Here is an 18,608-nt window from a genome sequence, read left to right as displayed (position 1 = left end):
GTAAGCAGGGTTAGATCCTCAGGGACACGTCCTAATGTTTACACCTCTTTGCGTAAGGTGTGATCTAATTCTTGATGATTGCAATAAACATAAAAGGAGGGGGGGGGGGTTATTTCTGAAAATTAAACTAATAGAAATCTAAAATGACAAAAGAATAACTAAATTTAAAGCGGTGAAAATTCAAATAAAAGAAAGCAATTCCAGTTTCGCGGTGACTCCCATAATCATATAATTAACCTTCAACACAATATTTGACTATGCACTTGTTTAAGTTGGTACTGAGGTTCATTAACAAGCTCTAATGAGCTTTATTACAAAAATTCATTTAATCAAAACAAGTTCTATGAATTAAATATAACTTTTTACTAAATTAACCAAATAAGCTCTTGACTAATAAAGAAAAGTTGCATTAGACATAGTGTAATTCCCAGTAAAGTTCAATACCTCTCATAAGCTTGGAGGCGTTAAAACTTGTTTGATCATTTCATATTAGAGTTAACCCTAAACTCAGAATTAATCTAATACTTATCACTTTTTACTAATTGATCTAGACAATTATAGATCTAAACAATTAGATGACTAGAATGATTCACAAACAATTTAAGTGGCCAACAGAAACTGAAATCAAAATCAAACATTCAATTTAACACAGAACTGATCAAACTAAATAGTAATCATAGTCAAACATAGTGCCTAGTGATTAATGACGCGAAAAGCTTACGTCTTGCGAAACTGGATTTGAGTTTTTAGCATCACTTGGTTAAAACCATATTACAAACAATGGAAATAGAATTTAAACGATAAAGCTTACTAAACTATGAATTGGAATCGAATCGTCTCCTTTAGATCTGTGTTCTTCACTTGAAAACCTCTGAAAATCGCCTCTTAATCGCCAGGAATCGCAAATTAGGGTTACTGGAAGAGTATCGGGCAGTATTTAAACGTCTAGCTGTCAAAACGCCGAACCTGCGATCGCAAAAGGAATACATGTAATCGCATGTATCACCCAAAAACGTGTAACGAGATTATTTAATGAAGTACGTTGCCATTTCGACGCAAATTGACCAACCTGCGATCGCATGTTTCTTTTTTCCTCAATTGATGAATTTTTTTGGCTAGACAAAACCTCGTAAACAACCTGCAACCGCAAAGGCAAACTTGCGATCGCAAGGAGACAAGGCGTGATCGCATGTTATTGTTTTTGGCTCTTTTGATCGTCGTTCCTCCTTCCAAGCAGTTCTTGATCATTTCCCAACATCCTTCCTTGGTCTAGACTCCAATTAAGCTCCTAAGCATCCAGAAACGCATGCCAAACTTGCGCAATCATCCATGTGCTCCAAATGGCCCTGAAAATTCATAACAAACCTGAGCAGTACGGGCATTCTACAAAATAATCATGACACACGAAATACATAAGAATAATCAGGAATTAGTTAACTTTTTATAATGAAATACGTAGGAAATTGTGCTAAAAGATGCATATAAAATGCATCTAACAAACCTCCCCAAGCTTAGACCTTACTTGCCCTGAAGTAAGGAAACAATAACTTTGGAAATAGAATAAGCACTAAAGGCAATAGCTAGACAACCTAGACACACGTTAAAAAAAACGAAAACCTAAATAATAAGAACTACCCAAGCTAAACATAAAACATGCATGAAAAGATAAAGAAAATGAATAATGAACTAAAATAGTATGCAAATGAGAAACAAACAACTAAAATGAAACATGTTTTTTTTTCATTTTTTTGTAGTTTTTGATATTTTTTTCATTTTACGATCAGACTTTACATCGATAATGGGATCCAATCACTAACACCAAAGCAACCATCCTGCTATCTTTCATGTATCACAGACTCCCAAAATAAGGAAGAGCACAAAACAGTGTAACCCAATAATCCAACTCTAGTTTTATTTAAACTTTGTACCTTAATTAGCTTTATGAGCGAAAATAACATAGTCCGGATCTCATGTCCTTAAGACTAGATGGCCAAGAATTAGAATCGACGCATCCTTAAGAACCCGCTCGACCAAATAAGCTTTCGCCGAAGCAGCAAGGGCCAACCTCCGTAGGAGCCTGAGCTCTATGCTTCCACTTTTTCGAGAGCCATAAGTATCATATCACAGTTCTTTATTCGCCAGATGTAACTTTCGAACGACTTCTAATTTGATTGAACTTTGATTTACACTTCGTTTTGAGCTTGATTTCTTCAATCTCTTTTTTTTTGGAATTTCTTGAAGTTTCTCTAATTGAGCGCTTGAAATTCTTTGATTTGGGTAGTAGATATAACGTTGTACCCTTTCTTCATTTTGACTGTGTGGATCTGATAGTTAAGCTCTCTGTTACCGCGAGGGTAACGCGTGATCCAAAAATATTATGACTTTTGTGCCCAACAAATACTGTCTGAGTTTTTCCAGTGCAAAAAACTTGACAACAACTCTTTTTCAGTGGTGGAGTAATTTGCTTGGGTGCTGTCCAAAGTTTTTGATGCATAATATATAATGTGGGGGACCCGGTCTTTTCTCTGTCTTAGAACAACTCCAACAGAAGTGTTACTGGCGTCACACATTATCTCGAATAGTAAACTACAATCTAGGGGTTGAATGATGGGGGCAGAAGTAAGAAGATTTTTCAGCATATCAAAAGCTTTCTTGCAATCTTGATTGAAGTCGAATTCAACATCTTTTTGCAATAACTGGCACATAGAAACTGATATCTTTGAAAAATCTTTTATAAACCTCCTATAAAACCATGCATGGCCATGAAAGGAACGCACTTCCCGAATATTCTTCGGGTAGGGTAAGCTCTTTATAACATTTATTTTTGCTTTATTAACTTCCAAACCTCTTTTTGAAACAATATGTCCAAGAATCAGACCTTGGTCAACCATAAAGTGACATTTTTCAAAATTTAAGACTAGGTCTGTTTCTATACATCTTTGTAAAATTTTTGTGAGGTTTTTTAAACAAATATCAAAGGAGTCTCCATAGACGGTAAAATCATCCATGAAGACTTCTATGGTATTTTCGACATACTCAGAAAATTTACTAACCATACACCTTTGAAAGGTAGCGGGTGCATTGCAGAGTCCAAAGGGCATATGCCTATACGCGAATGTCCCGAAAGGGCAGGTGAAAATCGTTTTCTCCTGGTCTTCTGGAGCAACTGGAATCTGATGGAAACCTGAAAATCCATCCAAGCAGCAGTAGTGGGATTTTCCAGCAAGCCTTTCTAGCATCTGATCTATAAATGGGAGAGGAAATGATCTTTCCGGGTGGTTGCGTTTAGTTTTCTGTAGTCAATACACACGCGCCATCCATTCCGAACCCGAGTTAGAACCAGCTCTCCTTCTTTGTTCTCTACCACTGTCACTCCAGCCTTCTTAGGAACAACTTGAACTGGGCTGACCCACTTGCTGTCATAAATTGGGTATATCATCCCAGCATCCAATAACTTCATAACTTCTTTTTTAACCACCTCCGTCATTGGTGGGTTTAATCTGCGTTAGGATTCTCGCGATGGCTTATAATCTTCTTCCAGCAAATTTTTTTGCATGCATAGATATGGGCTGAGTCATTTAACGTCTACAATAGTCTACCCAATTGCGCTTTTATACTCCTTTAAAATTTTGATCAGCTCTAACTCTTCTTTTTCTGACAGCTTGTTGGATATGATAACTGGTAATGTTTCATTTTCCCCAAGATACGCATATTTCAGGTGTTCTGGAAGTGTCTTTAGCTCCAAGATAGGGGCTTGCACTACAGAAGGAAAAAGCTTGGAGTTAGAAATTGGTAATTTAAGAGTTTGGTTACCATACCTCAACTTTCTCTGCTGGTCCATATGAGTTGCCATCTCTTGAACTTCTCTATCAACCACATAATTTTTTGATATAACCTGTGCTGCATTAATAGACAAATTTCTATGGAGCACTAATGCTAGTGACTCACAGTTAGCAATCTCAAAGTATTTTGCAGATAATGGTTCAATTACATCAATGAAATTAAGGGCTAAAACATCATCTGGGTAATGCATGGCATCATAAATATTGAAGTTGATAACTTCACCATCAAATTCCATTGAAAGGGTACCATCATAAATATCTATTTTGGTTCTGGCAATTTTTAAAAATGGTCTCCCCAAAAGAATGGAACTTGATTTTGGTGGGTCGTCATCTCCCATATCCAAAAAATAGAAATCAACTGGGAATATGAGTGCATTCACTTGAACCAAAACGTCTTCCAGTACACCTTTTGAGTGTACCAGAGAACGATCAGCTAACTGAATGATGAATCCTGTTCTTTTTAAAGGCCCTACCCCGATAGTTTTAAAAAGTGAATATGGTAAAACATTTATAGAAGCTCCTAAGTCTAACATAGCTCTTGGCACTGAAAGGTTCCCCAACTTGCAAGGAACAGTAAATACTCCTGGATCCTTACACTTTGTCGGTAGCATTTTTTTGTAAAACAACTGAAACATTCTCGCTTACTTTAACTGTTTCGTTTCCTTTTAATTTTGTTTTTGAAGTACACAACTCTTTTAAAAATTTAGCATATCGGGGTAGTTGTTTAATTGCATCAAGAAGGGGAATATTTATCTCGACCTTTCTGAAGAAATCCATAATCTCTTTATCTTCCTTTTCTTTTTTCGTGTTTTTCAGTCTTGAGGGAAAAAGATGAGGGGTAATTTTTACTTCAGGTTCAGTAGGTCCATCTTTTTTCTGCACCTCTTCATTTGCCTCAGATTCTTGGTCAACCACGATCTCTTCTTCCTCATCTTCTTGCTGATCTGGTCCTTTGTAGCTTTTACCACTTTTGAGGGTGACAGCACAAGCATTGTGCTTCGGGTTTTTCTCAATCTGAGATGGGAATTTTCCTTGGGTTTGTGCTTCTAGTTTGCTCATGGAGTTTGCGAGTTGTGATACCTGCTGCTCCATATTTTTGATGATGGACTATGTTTCATTCTGGAAAGCTTGGGTACTGGTAGCAAGACTTTTAACTATGTCTTCCAAAGACATGCTGGAACTACTAGCTTGTGACTGAACGGGTGGTTGCTGAAAATTGATCAGGTGCTGATTTTGTTGAAGCCCGAGTGGAGCTTGATATTGGTTTCTTTGCTGAAAATTTTGTTGAGGTCTTGGCTGGAAATTGTTATTTTGAGGCCCTCCCCAAGCTTGGTTGTCGCGATGTTGATCAAATGGCCTTTGTTGAAATCCTCCCATAGCTTGCACAGATTCATTATCTTCTTGAAGTATTGGGCACATATCAGTTGGGTGCCCAGTTTTGCAGCATATCCCGCAAGGTTTGACCTTTGGCTCTACAACTTTTTCTTTTGTCAACAAAAGGACAGCTTTAGTTAATTTTAAAATCTAGGATTCCAGGTGGGCATTGCTCATCTCCTTGACTCCTTTTAGATGGTCTAGGTACACACTCTTCCTCAGTTGCTGAATGTTTTGATTCATTGGCCAGCTTCTCTATTAATGCCCTGATCTCTGTTGGTGTTATGTCTGAAAGTGACCCTCAATCCTTCGCAGAAACACTGATACAACTGATAATCACTAATTCCATGTTGTGGGCATTGGACTAACAACTTCTTGAATCACTCCCAATAAGTGTGGAAAGCTTCTCTTTTGCCTTGCTTTGTACCCAAAATCTCTCCGCATAGATTTGACACTTTCGCCTCAAGAAAATATTTTTTTAGGAAGAGCTTGGCGAGTTCATTCCAGCTTGTTATTGAACCAGATGGCAGTTCATATAACCACTCCTTTGCTGCATCTTGACTTGAGAAGGGGAATGCCCTGAGTTTGATATGGTCTTCAGTAACTGCATGGGTTTCATTCCAGATCATACAACATGGAATTCCTTGAGAAATTTCTGAGGATCTTCATTCTCAAGGCCTCGAAATGGGGGCAGTAGATGGATTAAACCGGATTTGAGCTCAAAATTTTGAGCTTATGGAAATGTGATACACAAGGGCTGCTGGGTAACCTCTAGTGTTGCCTGCTCACGGAGAGTTTTTTTGAGCTTCATCTTCGCTTTTCGCTCATGATGAATTCTGCTTCGGTTTCAGAAGAATCTGTGAGTTCGGGTTCGTCTGAAGATGATGATGAGTATGTTCTGAACGTGCTGTTAACGGGTGAGGTAGGTGGTGCTTTTGGAAAAGGTTGAAATGAGTGTTCTGGTTCGTTCCACAAGGGAGTGCCTTGTGGGATGGGTGAGGTTGAGGTTCCTGTTTGTTGCTTTCGAAGTTTTGCCTCCTTCTTTAGCTTCCTGACAGTCTTCTCAACTCTCTGGATAAAAAATCAGATTACCTGTACGTGAAGATCTTGGCATAAAACTATAAGTGTTTTACCGTGTCCCCGATGTAAGTCCCCAAATCTGCTTGTGTATCAATCAGATCCAATTGGTGGTGCGGAATCCCAATCAATTGGATGATTTCATATCAAAATAGAATAGAAGGAGAAGAAGAATAACTTGAATCTATGATGTATTCAATGTTGGAATGAAGCTCCTTACACATAGATTCATACACACACACACACTCTTCTCTCTTACTTTCTCTCACACCTTACGAACACACACTTAAGCACCTAGAGAAATCTCATCACCTCACCCACCTAACACCTATATATACATGGGCCACAAACTCAAGGCCGGACCGAAAACCCAATGCTAGACCGAACACTCATGGGTTTTCGGTCCAAGCTACAATTAATCCCAATATTAGTTTTCGGCCCAAATGATACAACAATAAATGCTTAGAAAAGCAAAGTATAAACCAATTTTAGACCCAACAATCTCCCCCTTGGTTTATAGCTTTCTTTTCTAATTGACCTAACAAGCTCCCCTAAAAAGTAGTTGGCACTTCTTTTCAATCTTCATTGGGAGCTTGGCTTCAGCTATTTTCTTCAAATTCTTCACAGCATCAGGATGAATATATGAATCTTCTATGAATGACTTCATCTTGAGCAGTTGGGCATTTCTTCAAGATTTGACTCTGAACGCACATTGGGTGAGGAAACCTTATGTATTGATTCTTGAAAGATAGCGCTTTCAGCTTGAGAATCTTCAGAGAGAATATCCGAGAGAACTAATCTTCTAGATCACTTCAGCAGGTTTAAGATAACAACAGACTGATTGAGGAGGCTTCAATGCAATCCGTGACATAATCTTCAATTTCAGCTTCACCTTGCTTCTGGGGTTGACAAATTAAATGTTGAAAGAATAATCTTCATTTGTTGTTCCTTCGAATGAGAATTCTTCGATGCTCACGGATGAAGCGTTGGCTCAAAAATTTTTCGACACAGTCTCCATGAGTCTTATCTATACATGCAATCACTTTTCAAGACAAAACAAAACTAAAAGAAAACTTAGCACACAAAAAAATATTTTTGATTTTTGACTTTTTCTGATTTTTGTTTGATTTTTGAATTTTTTTTAATTCTCTCCCTGAATTTGTGCATTGAGGAAAACTGTGAACAAATTTAACAAAAACAAAAATATTTCGGATCAAAGTTGTGAGACAGCCTTAACTTGTTTATCAGTACCGTCACCTTCATGAATAGATCTGGTCAATTGCCGGTATTGTGGTCCACTTAAATACAAATGATATCGACAAAATTTTTCTAAATAAATCATTTAGCTGACGACGACCACGAATATTGTTGTCCACTTAAATTAAGCAGCGAGATCTACAGAAAACCTCTAAATGGTTCAATTTTAGTTGCACTAGAACGTGTTCCCCACTTCCCTATATACCCTGGTTATCAAGAACTTCCTAAGGTGTCACACCCCGAAACCCAGGGCGGAAACGTTCCGGGGCGGAGGTGACTTGATGTTAAGTATCACAACCAATGTACATAGTAAGCAAAGTAAACAACCTTTACATTACATATTAGAATTTACATTTGTTTAAAAGTAAAGTGTTACAAGTGTTATACATATGTATATATGAACAAAAGTATATATGTGTCTTCTACGAACTCCGTCTTCGCGAAAAGGGTTGCTGGGTTCTTGTCTAATGCGGACCTGAGAATACAAGTAGTTTGAAAATCAGCATAAAGCTGGTGAGTTCATAAGTGTTTTGTTTTCTGAAAATGAATATGTTTCCTTTAGTTTTCTGCAAAAGTTGTTATCCAAGAAAATGCCATATTTTCTTATAAAGACAGTTTAGTTAGAACATCTGAATTTCCGTTTGGTACAAAAGTAGATAGTTTAATACATAAAACTATAGTTTGAAAACCATGGGAATACCATCCCATACTAGATAGTTTTAATAATTAAAACTATAGTTTGAAAACCATGGGAATACCATCTCGTAATAGATCAAAGATAGATATAAAATCTATAGATTGAAAACCATGGGAATACCATCCCTTAATAGATCAAGATAGATATAAAATCTGTAGATTGAAAACCATGGGTATACCATCCCGTACTAGATATAACAATCCGTGAATAAACTTATATTAATACGTATTGTGAGTCGGGTAACCATGCTAATATGACAACGAGACCTCCTTGACGTTTTTCAGGCGTCGGACGATATCCGGAATTTGTCACCCCAGGCATGCCCAACTAACTATAGCTAGCAGTTTAGGGGTAGGATTGTCAGTCCCGAATAGATCTATTCACAAATTCCACGCTCTCCCTCCAGGAGACTCAGGTTACACTTCCGGGGAGGATTTATTGATAACCCAAAGGGTTTAATGAAGACGAATCTCACAAGCTAGTATTAAATTATTCACGGTGTACTCAATCGTTATCAAATGTAATAATCATTTCGAAACATAATAACGTATAAATAGTTGAACACAAAGAAATTATTTGGCATAATACTTTACAATAAACATAGATAAACTGAATCTGACATAGTTTATCTATTGGCATTGCATGAAATCCGAATTCATAAAACGAGAACTGACGATCCCAAATTATTCCCATAATAATTTGATTAGTTTGATTGTTTCCTTTACTGAAAATGAAATCCATGTAGTTATAATCGATAAAACATCCCTTATGCTCCGCATAATACATAAGGGGTAAAGATATCAAAAGTTTGCTAGATATTTATAGAATTACAACAGTTTTTAAGTTTCGAAAACATTTATAGTTTGCTTGTATTCCCCCCTGAAAACATTGAAAAACACAGAAAAAGACGTAGGGGTATGAACTCACCAGTCGAGAAACGAGTCGGTTTGGATGCTAGGTGTCAGTTCGGGGCTTGATAACGCGCGAGGTTCCTATGTAATATGAAATGATACACAATTGTATCTAATTAGACTTTGAACCACTAATTAGATATGAAAATACACTCCAAGACGCAAAAACACTTCAAATCAAGTGTTTGGAGTGACCCGGGTGGCATCTACGGACGTATAGCACATAGATATGGAGTTTTCCCTTCAAGAGTAAACTCTTAGGAGATATTACGGCCCTAAGACCATGTCCACATGAGTTCACAGCCATGCACTCATGGGTGATAGGTTTTAAAGTGCTCAAGGGTCAAACAACACTAGGGAAATGTTGCTAGGATTAAATCTAAGGCATAAGGAAGGGTTAAACCACCAAAGGAATCATCAAAGGGAGTTTACGGCCATGAACTAGGAGTTTACGGCCGTAAGCTCCTATACACTCCTTCTTTTAATGATTTGGTGGCCTTAGATCAATCATATGTGATTCAAACTTATTTTACAACCCATGGAATGGATTTAGGGCATTATTTGACTAAGGTATAGGAGTTTACGGCCCAGGAACCTATCCTTGGGGGGTTTACGGCCGTAAGCTCCTATGGGGTTGGTTTTCATCATGTTTAAGGCCCCTAAATCGATTGGTTTTTCTTCTAGACTTTAATCCAAGGCTTATGATGTGTTTAAGTGGCATCTTAACACTTTAAATTGAGTTTACTGCCCATGATATGGAGTTTACGGTCCAAGCATGTACTTGGGCCATAAACTCTCATTTATCCCTTAAATTATGAGTTCAAGGTGTTCCAAGTCCATTCCAATAAGTCCTTAGGTCGATTCCAAGCTCCAAGAGTGATTTGAGAGGGTTTTTGGGCTCCAAAACCCTTCTTATGTGAGTTTATGGTCTAGGACTATTCTATGGCTGTAAACTCATGTTAATGGACCTATTTCATAGATTAAACACGGATTTGAAGGTTGAAGAGGTTATACAATGAGTTAGGATGGTTACCTTGATGATTTGAAGCTTGAATTTGGTGATTTTGGACCAAGAATTGAGTTGTAGAGAGAGAGTAGTGAGAGAGGGTGAAAAAGCTTCAAATGAAGTCAATTGAGCTTTATATATGGTTCAAGTTTGGGACACGGTGGAATTCTACCCGATACTGACGTTAGACGAGGCTTTTGGTTGCACCTGATTAAGTAGTCGTAACCCGATACGGTCGAAACTAAAAATTTTCTAATTGATAATTTGGAATATTTTCTTGTGTTATTAATGTGTTTGAACACCCATTAAGTAATAATAAACGACTCAAATTTAATGACTTAATTTAATAACGAAACGGAAACAATTCGAAAACGACGAATTTTATTGACGGAACGAGTTACAATGACAGGATAACTTCGGGATGTCACATTATCCCCCCGTTAGAGGGAATTTCGTCCCAAAATTCAATATTAAGATACAAATCATGGATTTGGAAATAGATTCGGATACTTCTGTTTCATCGAGTCTTCACGCTCCCAAGTGAATGCCGGTCCCCGCTTGGCATTCCGGCGAACCTTCACTATCGGGATGCGGCTTTGCTTCGTACGTTTGATCTCTCGATCCATGATTTCGACTGGTTCTTCCACAAAGTTTAGGTTTTCATTGATCTCGATCTCGTCCAAAGGGATCACGAGGGTTTCATCGGATAAACACTTTTTAAGGTTCGAGACGTGAAAGACGGGGTGGATGTTACTAAGCTCTTGAGGTAATTGGAGTTTATAGGCTACAGGACCGATCCTGGCGAGGATCTCGAAAGGTCCAATATACCTCAGGTTAAGTTTCCCACGCTTTCCAAAGCATACCATGCCTTTTCAGGGTGAGACCTTAAACAAGACACGGTCTCAAACCTGGAACTCCAGAGGTTTCCATCGTGTATCGGCGTAACTCTTCTGTCGATCTCGTGAAGCTTTCAGTCATTCTCGGATCTGGATGATCTTCTCTGTGGTTTCGCAGATGATTTCAGGACCAGTGAGAGCACTGTCGGGGACTTGACTCTTGATTAGCTGCGTTTCCCCTACCTCGGCCCAGCACAGAGGGGATCTGCACTTACGACCGTAAAGGGCTTCAAACGGGGCAGCCTTGATGCTGGTGTGATAACTGTTGTTATACGAGAACTCTATCAAAGGCAAATGTGTGTCCCATGACTTTCCGAAATCAATGACACATGCTCTCAGCATGTCTTCCAGGGTTTGGATAGTTCTCTCACTCTGTCCATCGGTCTGCGGATGATAAGCTGTACTCATATCCATCTTAGTTCCAAGAGCTTTTTGAAGGGACTGCCCAAACCTTGAGGTAAACCTGCTATCTCGGTCAGAGATAATGGACGCAGGTACACCGTTCAGTCGGACGACTTCTTGGATGTAGATTCGCGTGAGTCTTTCAATCTTGAATGATTCTTTGATCAGGATGAAGTGAGTGAATTTTGTCAAACGATCGACAATCACCCAAATGGTATCGTACCCACTCGGAGATTTGGTTAATTTGGTGATGAAATCCATAGTAATCATCTCCCATTTCCATTAAGATATTTCGGGCTGCTGGAGCGGACCCGAGGGCTTCTGATACTCAACTTTTACCTTGGCACAAGTCAGACACTTGCCCACAAAAGTAGCGATCTCGACTTTCATATTTGGCCACCAATATTGTCTCTTGAGATCCAGGTACATCTTATCCGAACCCGGGTGAACAGAGTATCTAGTCTTGTGTTCTTCCTCGATGACAACTTCCCTGAATCCTCCGAACTTTCGAGTCCAAATTCGGTCCATGAAACAGTAGACTCCGTCACCTCTGATCTCAAGTTTCTTGTCCATTCCCCTCAAAGCTTCATTTGACACATTCTCTGGTTTGAGGGCTTCCAACTGAGCTTCTCGGATTTGCATGGATAAGTGAGAATGGATAGTCATCGTTAGTGTCTTCACTTTGCGGCTTGAACTTTCTTTTCGGCTAAGGGCATCTGCCACCACATTAGACTTGCCGGGATGGTAGCCGATTTCACACTCATAGTCACTGAGCAGCTCTACCCATCGCCGTTGCCTCATGTTTAAGTCCTTCTGATTGAAGATGTGTTGCAGGCTCTTATGGTCAGTGAAGATCGTACACTTGGTTCCGTAGAGATAATGTCTCCAGATCTTCAGTGCAAAGACTTCGGCTCCTAGTTCCAAGTCATGAGTGGTATAATTGACCTTGTGTGCCTTCAGCTGTCTTAAGGCATAAGCAATTGCTTTTCCCCTTTGCATAAGTACACAGCCCAAGCCCTGATTAGACGCATCACAATAAACAACAAAGTCCTCCATTCCATCGGGAAGGGACAGGACCGGTGCACTACACAAGGCTTGCTTTAGCGTTTGGAACGTGGTTTCTTGCTTTTCACTTCAACAAAAGGGTACACCTTTCTGTGTTAGAGTGGTTAGAGGTTTGGCGATTCTGGAAAAATTCTGGATGAATCTCCGATAATAGCCGGTGAGACCCAAGAATTGGCGGATTTCGGTGGGTGTCTTCGGTGCCGACCAATTTTCTATTGCTTTGATCTTGGATGGATCCACGTGTATACCCTCCTCGCTAACCACGTGACCAAGGAAAGTTACCTTCCGAATCCATAATTCGCACTTGGAGAATTTTGCGTACTGCTTTTCTGATATAAGGGTTTCCAACACTGACCTCAAGTGTTGTTTGTGATCTTCTTCGCTTCATGAGTAGACAAGTATGTCGTTAATGAACACGATGACGAACTTGTCTAAGCAAGGACGACACACCTGGTTCATCAGGTCCATGAAAACTGTCGGTGCGTTGGTTAGACCGAAGGGCATCACTACGAATTCGTAGTGTCCATACTAAGTCCTGAAAGCTGTTTTGGAAACATCACTCTCATGAACTCGTAGCTGATGGTACCCCTACCTAAGGTCTATTTTTGAGAAGTAGCTGGCTCCCTGAAGTTGATCGAAGAGGTCATCGATTCGAGGAAGAGGATATCGGTTCTTGATGGTCAACTTATTCAGCTCACGGTAGTCGATACACATCCGGAAGGATCCATCTTTCTTCTTCACAAACAAAAACCGAAGCTCCCCAGGGTGAGGAACTCGGTCTGATGAACCCTTTGCCGAGTAGCTCGTTGAGTTGGCTGGATAACTCCTGGATTTCTGCTGGAGCTAGGCGATATGGGGACTTGGCTACAGGGGTAGCTCCAGGGATTAGGTCGATGCGAAACTCAACTTGACGTTCAGGAGGAATTCCCGGGAGCTTTTCGGGAAAGACGTCAGGAAAGTTACAGACTTTGGGGGTGCTCACGAGGTCTTTAACTTCCTGTTTCTCGTTGATGACATGGGCTAGGAATGCTTGGCCTTCCTTTCACAGAAGCTTTTGAGCTTTGATGCAAGAAATGAAATGAAGATTGGAGCTAAGCTTATCACCATAGATCACGAGAGTCGGACCAGAGGGGAGGTTGAGACGGATGGCTTTTTCGTAACAAAGGATATCAGCATGATTGGGACTCAACCAATCCATGCCAAGGATGACATCAAAGCTCTTTATGGAGACTGGCATAAGATCGATGGGAAAAGAATGGTCATTCAGGGTAAGGGTACAACCTATGAATATGTCGCTAGCACTTTCCTTTTCACCGTTAGCCATCTCGACGGTAAATGTCTCAATTAATGGTTGGGGATTATGTTTAAGAAGGCGTTTGAATGAATGGCTAACAAAACTACGTTCAACACCAGAATCAAAAAGGATACTAGCATAAGAGTTGTCGAGAAGGAACATACCCGAGACAACAGTGGGGTCGACGACAACCTCCTGTCGTCCCATAGCTAGGACTCGCCCCGTATTGTCGGTTGATGCTGCCTTGGGGCAGTTCCTCTTGAAGTGCCCAACTTCACCACAATTATAGCAGGCCTGACCGACACCCGCTCCCGAAGATTGGTTGGTTGATTGGGCTGGTTTTCTGCAGTTTCGAGCAAGGTGGCCCTACTTGCCACAGTTGTTGCAGAGACGTTCTCGACATGGCCCGAGAGTACGGTGATGGTAGCTGCACTTGCTGCACAAAGGAAGGGTACCGGTATATCCACTGGTAGGAGTCTGAGTTGTGGATCCGACGGTAGAAACAACAGTAGGGGCAGTAGCAGCATGGACTGTTACCGTTTGCTATTTCTTAGAGGACCCTTGTGCACTTTGGGCCTTCCGCTTGTTCCAAAATTTCTTTTTACTTCCACCACTACTTTTATACGGCTCAGGAGTGGTGGTCTCCGCATCAGGGTTGTCTCCGTGATCAATCAAGGTTTGCGCCAGACATTTAGCGCTGTCGAAAGTGTCTGGCTTTACAGCCAAAACATTTCCTTTTGTTGGCTGGGTCAGCCCCCAAATAAATCTTTCAATCTTTTTACTCTCCGGGGTAACCATTCCCGGACAGAGCAGCGCCAAGTCTTCGAATCTAGAGGTATAAGCGACGATGTCGGAACCTTTCATCTTTAGATTCCATAGTTCATGCTCCAATTTCTGCATCTCGCCCCGCGGGCAGTACTCGGCAAGTAGAAGATCCTTCATGGCCTCCCAACCCATAGCATTAGCTACAGGTAGAGTTAAGGATTTGACTCGGCCGTTCCACCAAGTCAAGGCTTTATCGTTGAAGGTACAAGCGGCGAATTTCACTTTATCAGATTCCGAACAGACACAGATTTCAAAGATAGATTCGATTTTCTCGAACCATCCGGTTAGGGAAATGACACCTCCAGTGCCATCGAAGGATATGGGTTTCGTGCTCATAAAACCTTTATAGGAACACTCCTTTCGGTGTCCCTGGCTACCTTCCTGGTTCTGGGGCTGGGGACCACCTCTTGAACCACCGGGGTTCATTTGCGACATGGCGGCTGCTACTGCGGCAGTAACAGCTGCCTGGAACATCACATGATAAATTTGAGGAGGAGGTGGTGGCGGAGGAGGATTGTTGTTCTTTGAGTTAGGTCTCTTTCTTGGAGGCATCTTGATCTATAAAGAACAGGAAAGAGAGGATGGTAAGTCCTCTGAATTGAATCAAGAGATATGACAAATATTGAATTCTATTAAGCGATAAAGTAGGAATGAGTTATCAAAGCAGATAAACTATTGCTAAAAGGATGATCAAGGAGCATCATTGGAATGGTGATTTCTATAACGGATTTGACTCGAGAAATACTCCCATAGTATTTCATGATTCGCTGCGACGATGGCTCGTTGTTTGGGTATTAGGTAATTTTTAGGCATACTGAACACTACAGTCACTCCCAAGCACATGTTGGCCGTGTCTCGAATGAATATAGTTGATCATGCTATATTGACCCTAGACACGACTACATAACTGCCCAGGTTTAACCGCAGCGTATAACACCCATTTACTTATGTTTTGTTCTACTCGTAGTTCGGATTTCGACGGTTAGGTATACTTGTATACTTTTTGAAAATACTTTTATTTTAAAGTATACTTGTAGTTTAGAGCACTTAGGCCCCTTTGTGTTTATAGTCTTATACCACGTAAGGTTTGGTATACTTAGTTCACTATCAAAAAAGGGCTCTGATACCAATCTGTCACACCCTGAAACCCAGGGCGGAAACGTTCTGGGGCGGAGGTGACTTCATGTTAAGTATCACAACCAATGTACTTAGTAAGCAAAGTAAACAACCATTACATTACATATTAGAATTTACATTTGTTTAAAAGTAAAGTGTTACAAGTGTTATACATATGTATGTATGAAAAAAAGTATAGACGTGTCTTCTACAAACTCCGTCTTCGCCAAAAGGGTTGCTGGGTACCTGTCTAATGTGGACCGGAGAATACATGCAGTTTGAAAATCAGCATAAAGCTGGTGAGTTCATAAGTGTTTTGTTTTCTGAAAATGAATATGTTTCCTTTACTTTTTTGCAAAAGTTGTTATCCAATAAAATCCCATATTTTCTTATAAAGACAATTTAGTTAGAACATCTGAATTTCCGTTTCGTACAAAAGTAGATAGTTTAATACATAAAACTATAGTTTGAAAACCATGGGAATACCATCCTGTACTAGATAGTTTTAATACTTAAAACTATGGTTTGAAAACCATGGGAATACCATCTCGTAATAGATCAAAGATAGATATAAAATCTATAGATTGAAAACCATGGGAATACCATCCCGTAATAGATCAAAGATAGATATAAAATCTATAGATTGAAAACCATGGGTATACCATCCCGTACTAGATATAACAATCCGTGAATAAACTTATATTAATACGTATTGTGAGTCGGGTAACCACGCTAATATGACAACGATACCTCCTTGACGTTCTTCAGGCGTCGGACGATATCCATAATTTGTCATCCCAGGCGTGCCCGCCTAACTGTAGCTAGCAGTTTAGGTGTGGGATTGTCAGTCCCGAATAGATCTATTCATAAATTCCACACTCTCCCTCCAGGAGACTCTGGTTACACTTCCGGGGAGGATTTATTGATAACCCAAAGGGTTTAATGAAGACGAATCTCACAAGCTAGTATTAAATTATTCACAGTGTACTCAATCGTTATCAAACATAATAATCATTTTGAAACATAATAACGTATAAATAGTTGAACACAAAGAAATTATCTAGCATAATACATTACAATAAAAATACATAAACTAAATCAGACACAGTTTATCTATTGACATTGCATGAAATCCGAATTCATAAAACGAGAAGTGAAGATCCCGAATTATTCCCATCATAATTTAATTAGTTTGATTGTTTCCTTTACTGAAAATGAAATCCATGTAGTTATAATCGATAAAACATCCCTTATGCTCGACATAATACATAAGGGGTAAAGATATCAAAAGTTTGCTAGATATTTATAGAGTTACAACAGTTTTTAAGTTTCAAAAACATTTATAGTTTGCTTGTATTCCCCCCTGAAAACATTGAAAAACACAGAAAAAGACGTAGGGGTATGAACTCACCAGTCGAGAAACGAGTCGGTTTGGATGCTAGGTGTCAGTTCGGGGCTTGATAACGCGCGAGGTTCCTATGTAATATGAAATGATACACAATTGTATCTAATTAGACTTTGAACCACTAATTAGATATGAAAATACACTCCAAGACGCAAAAACACTTGAAATCAAGTGTTTGGAGTGACCCGGGTGGCATCTACGGACGTATAGCACATAGATATGGAGTTTTCTCTTCAAGAGTAAACTCAAAGGAGATATTACGGCCCTAAGACCATGTCCACATGAGTTCACGGCCGTGAACTCATGGGTGATAGGTTTTAAAGTGCTCAAGGGTCAAACAACACTAGGGAAATGTTGCTAGGATTAAATCTAAGGCATAAGGAAGGCTTAAACCACCAAAGGAATCATCAAAGGGAGTTTACGGCCGTAAGCTCCTATACACTCCTTCTTTTAATGATTTGGTGGCCTTAGATCAATCATATGTGATTCAAACTTATTTTACAACCCATGGAATGGATTTAGGGCATTATTTGACTAAGGTATAGGAGTTTACGGCCCAAGAACCTATCCTTGGGGGGTTTACGGCCGTAAGCTCCTATGGGGTTGGTTTTCATGATGTTTTAGGCCCCTAAATCGATTGTGGTTGCTTCTAGACTTTAATCCAAGGCTTATGATGTATTTAAGTGGCATCTTAACACTTTAAATTGAGTTTACTGCCCATGATATGGAGTTTACGGTCCAAGCATGTGCTTGGGCCATAAACTCTCATTTATCCCTTAAATTATGAGTTCAAGGTGTTGCAAGTCCATTCCAATAAGTCCTTAGGTCGATTCCAAGCTCCAAGAGTGATTTGAGAGGGTTTTTGGGCTCCAAAACCCTTCTTATGTGAGTTTACGGTCTAGGACTATTCTATGGCTGTAAACTCATGTTAATGGCCCTATTTCATAGATTAAACATGAATTTGAAGGTTGAAGAGGTTATACAATGAGTTAGGATGGTTACCTTGATGATTTGAAGCTTGAATTTGGTGATTTTGGACCAAGAATTGAGTTGTAGAGAGAGAGATAGTAGTGAGAGAGGGTGCAAAAGATTCGAATGAAGTCAATTGAGCTTTATATATGGTTCAAGTTTGGGACACGGTGGAATTCTACCCGATACTGACGTTAGACGAGGCTTTTGGTTGCACCCGATTAAGTTGTCGTAACCCGATATGGTCGAAAATAAAATTTTTCTAATTGATAATTTGGAATATTTTCTTGTGTTATTAATGTGTTTGAACACCCATTAAGTCATAATAAACGACTCAAATTTATTGACTTAATTTAATAACGAAACGGAAACAATTCAAAAACGACGAATTTTATTGACGGAACGGGTTATAATGACGGGATAACTTCGGGTTGTCACATAAGTACTCCTTACTTTAGGTGAGTAAACAATT

General features: G+C 39.7%; 1 protein-coding gene across 1 annotated transcript; it reads right to left on the bottom strand.

Annotated features, from left to right (window-relative positions):
• Positions 1-3,595: 3,595 nt before the first annotated feature.
• LOC145098981 (uncharacterized) lies at positions 3,596-4,375 on the bottom strand. The gene has a single exon (XM_079036572.1). The coding sequence runs from the start codon at positions 4,373-4,375 to the stop codon at positions 3,596-3,598; it is 780 nt and encodes a 259-aa protein (XP_078892698.1).
• Between the last annotated feature and the right edge of the window lie 14,233 nt (positions 4,376-18,608).

The sequence above is a fragment of the Lactuca serriola genome, chromosome 4 (genome assembly GCF_051521515.1).
Source record: "Lactuca serriola cultivar US96UC23 chromosome 4, Lser_US96UC23_V15, whole genome shotgun sequence".
NCBI classification, from domain to species: Eukaryota; Viridiplantae; Streptophyta; class Magnoliopsida; order Asterales; family Asteraceae; genus Lactuca; species Lactuca serriola.
Note: the sequence above shows the minus strand (reverse complement) of the source record. Positions and strands in the feature narration are given on the sequence as shown.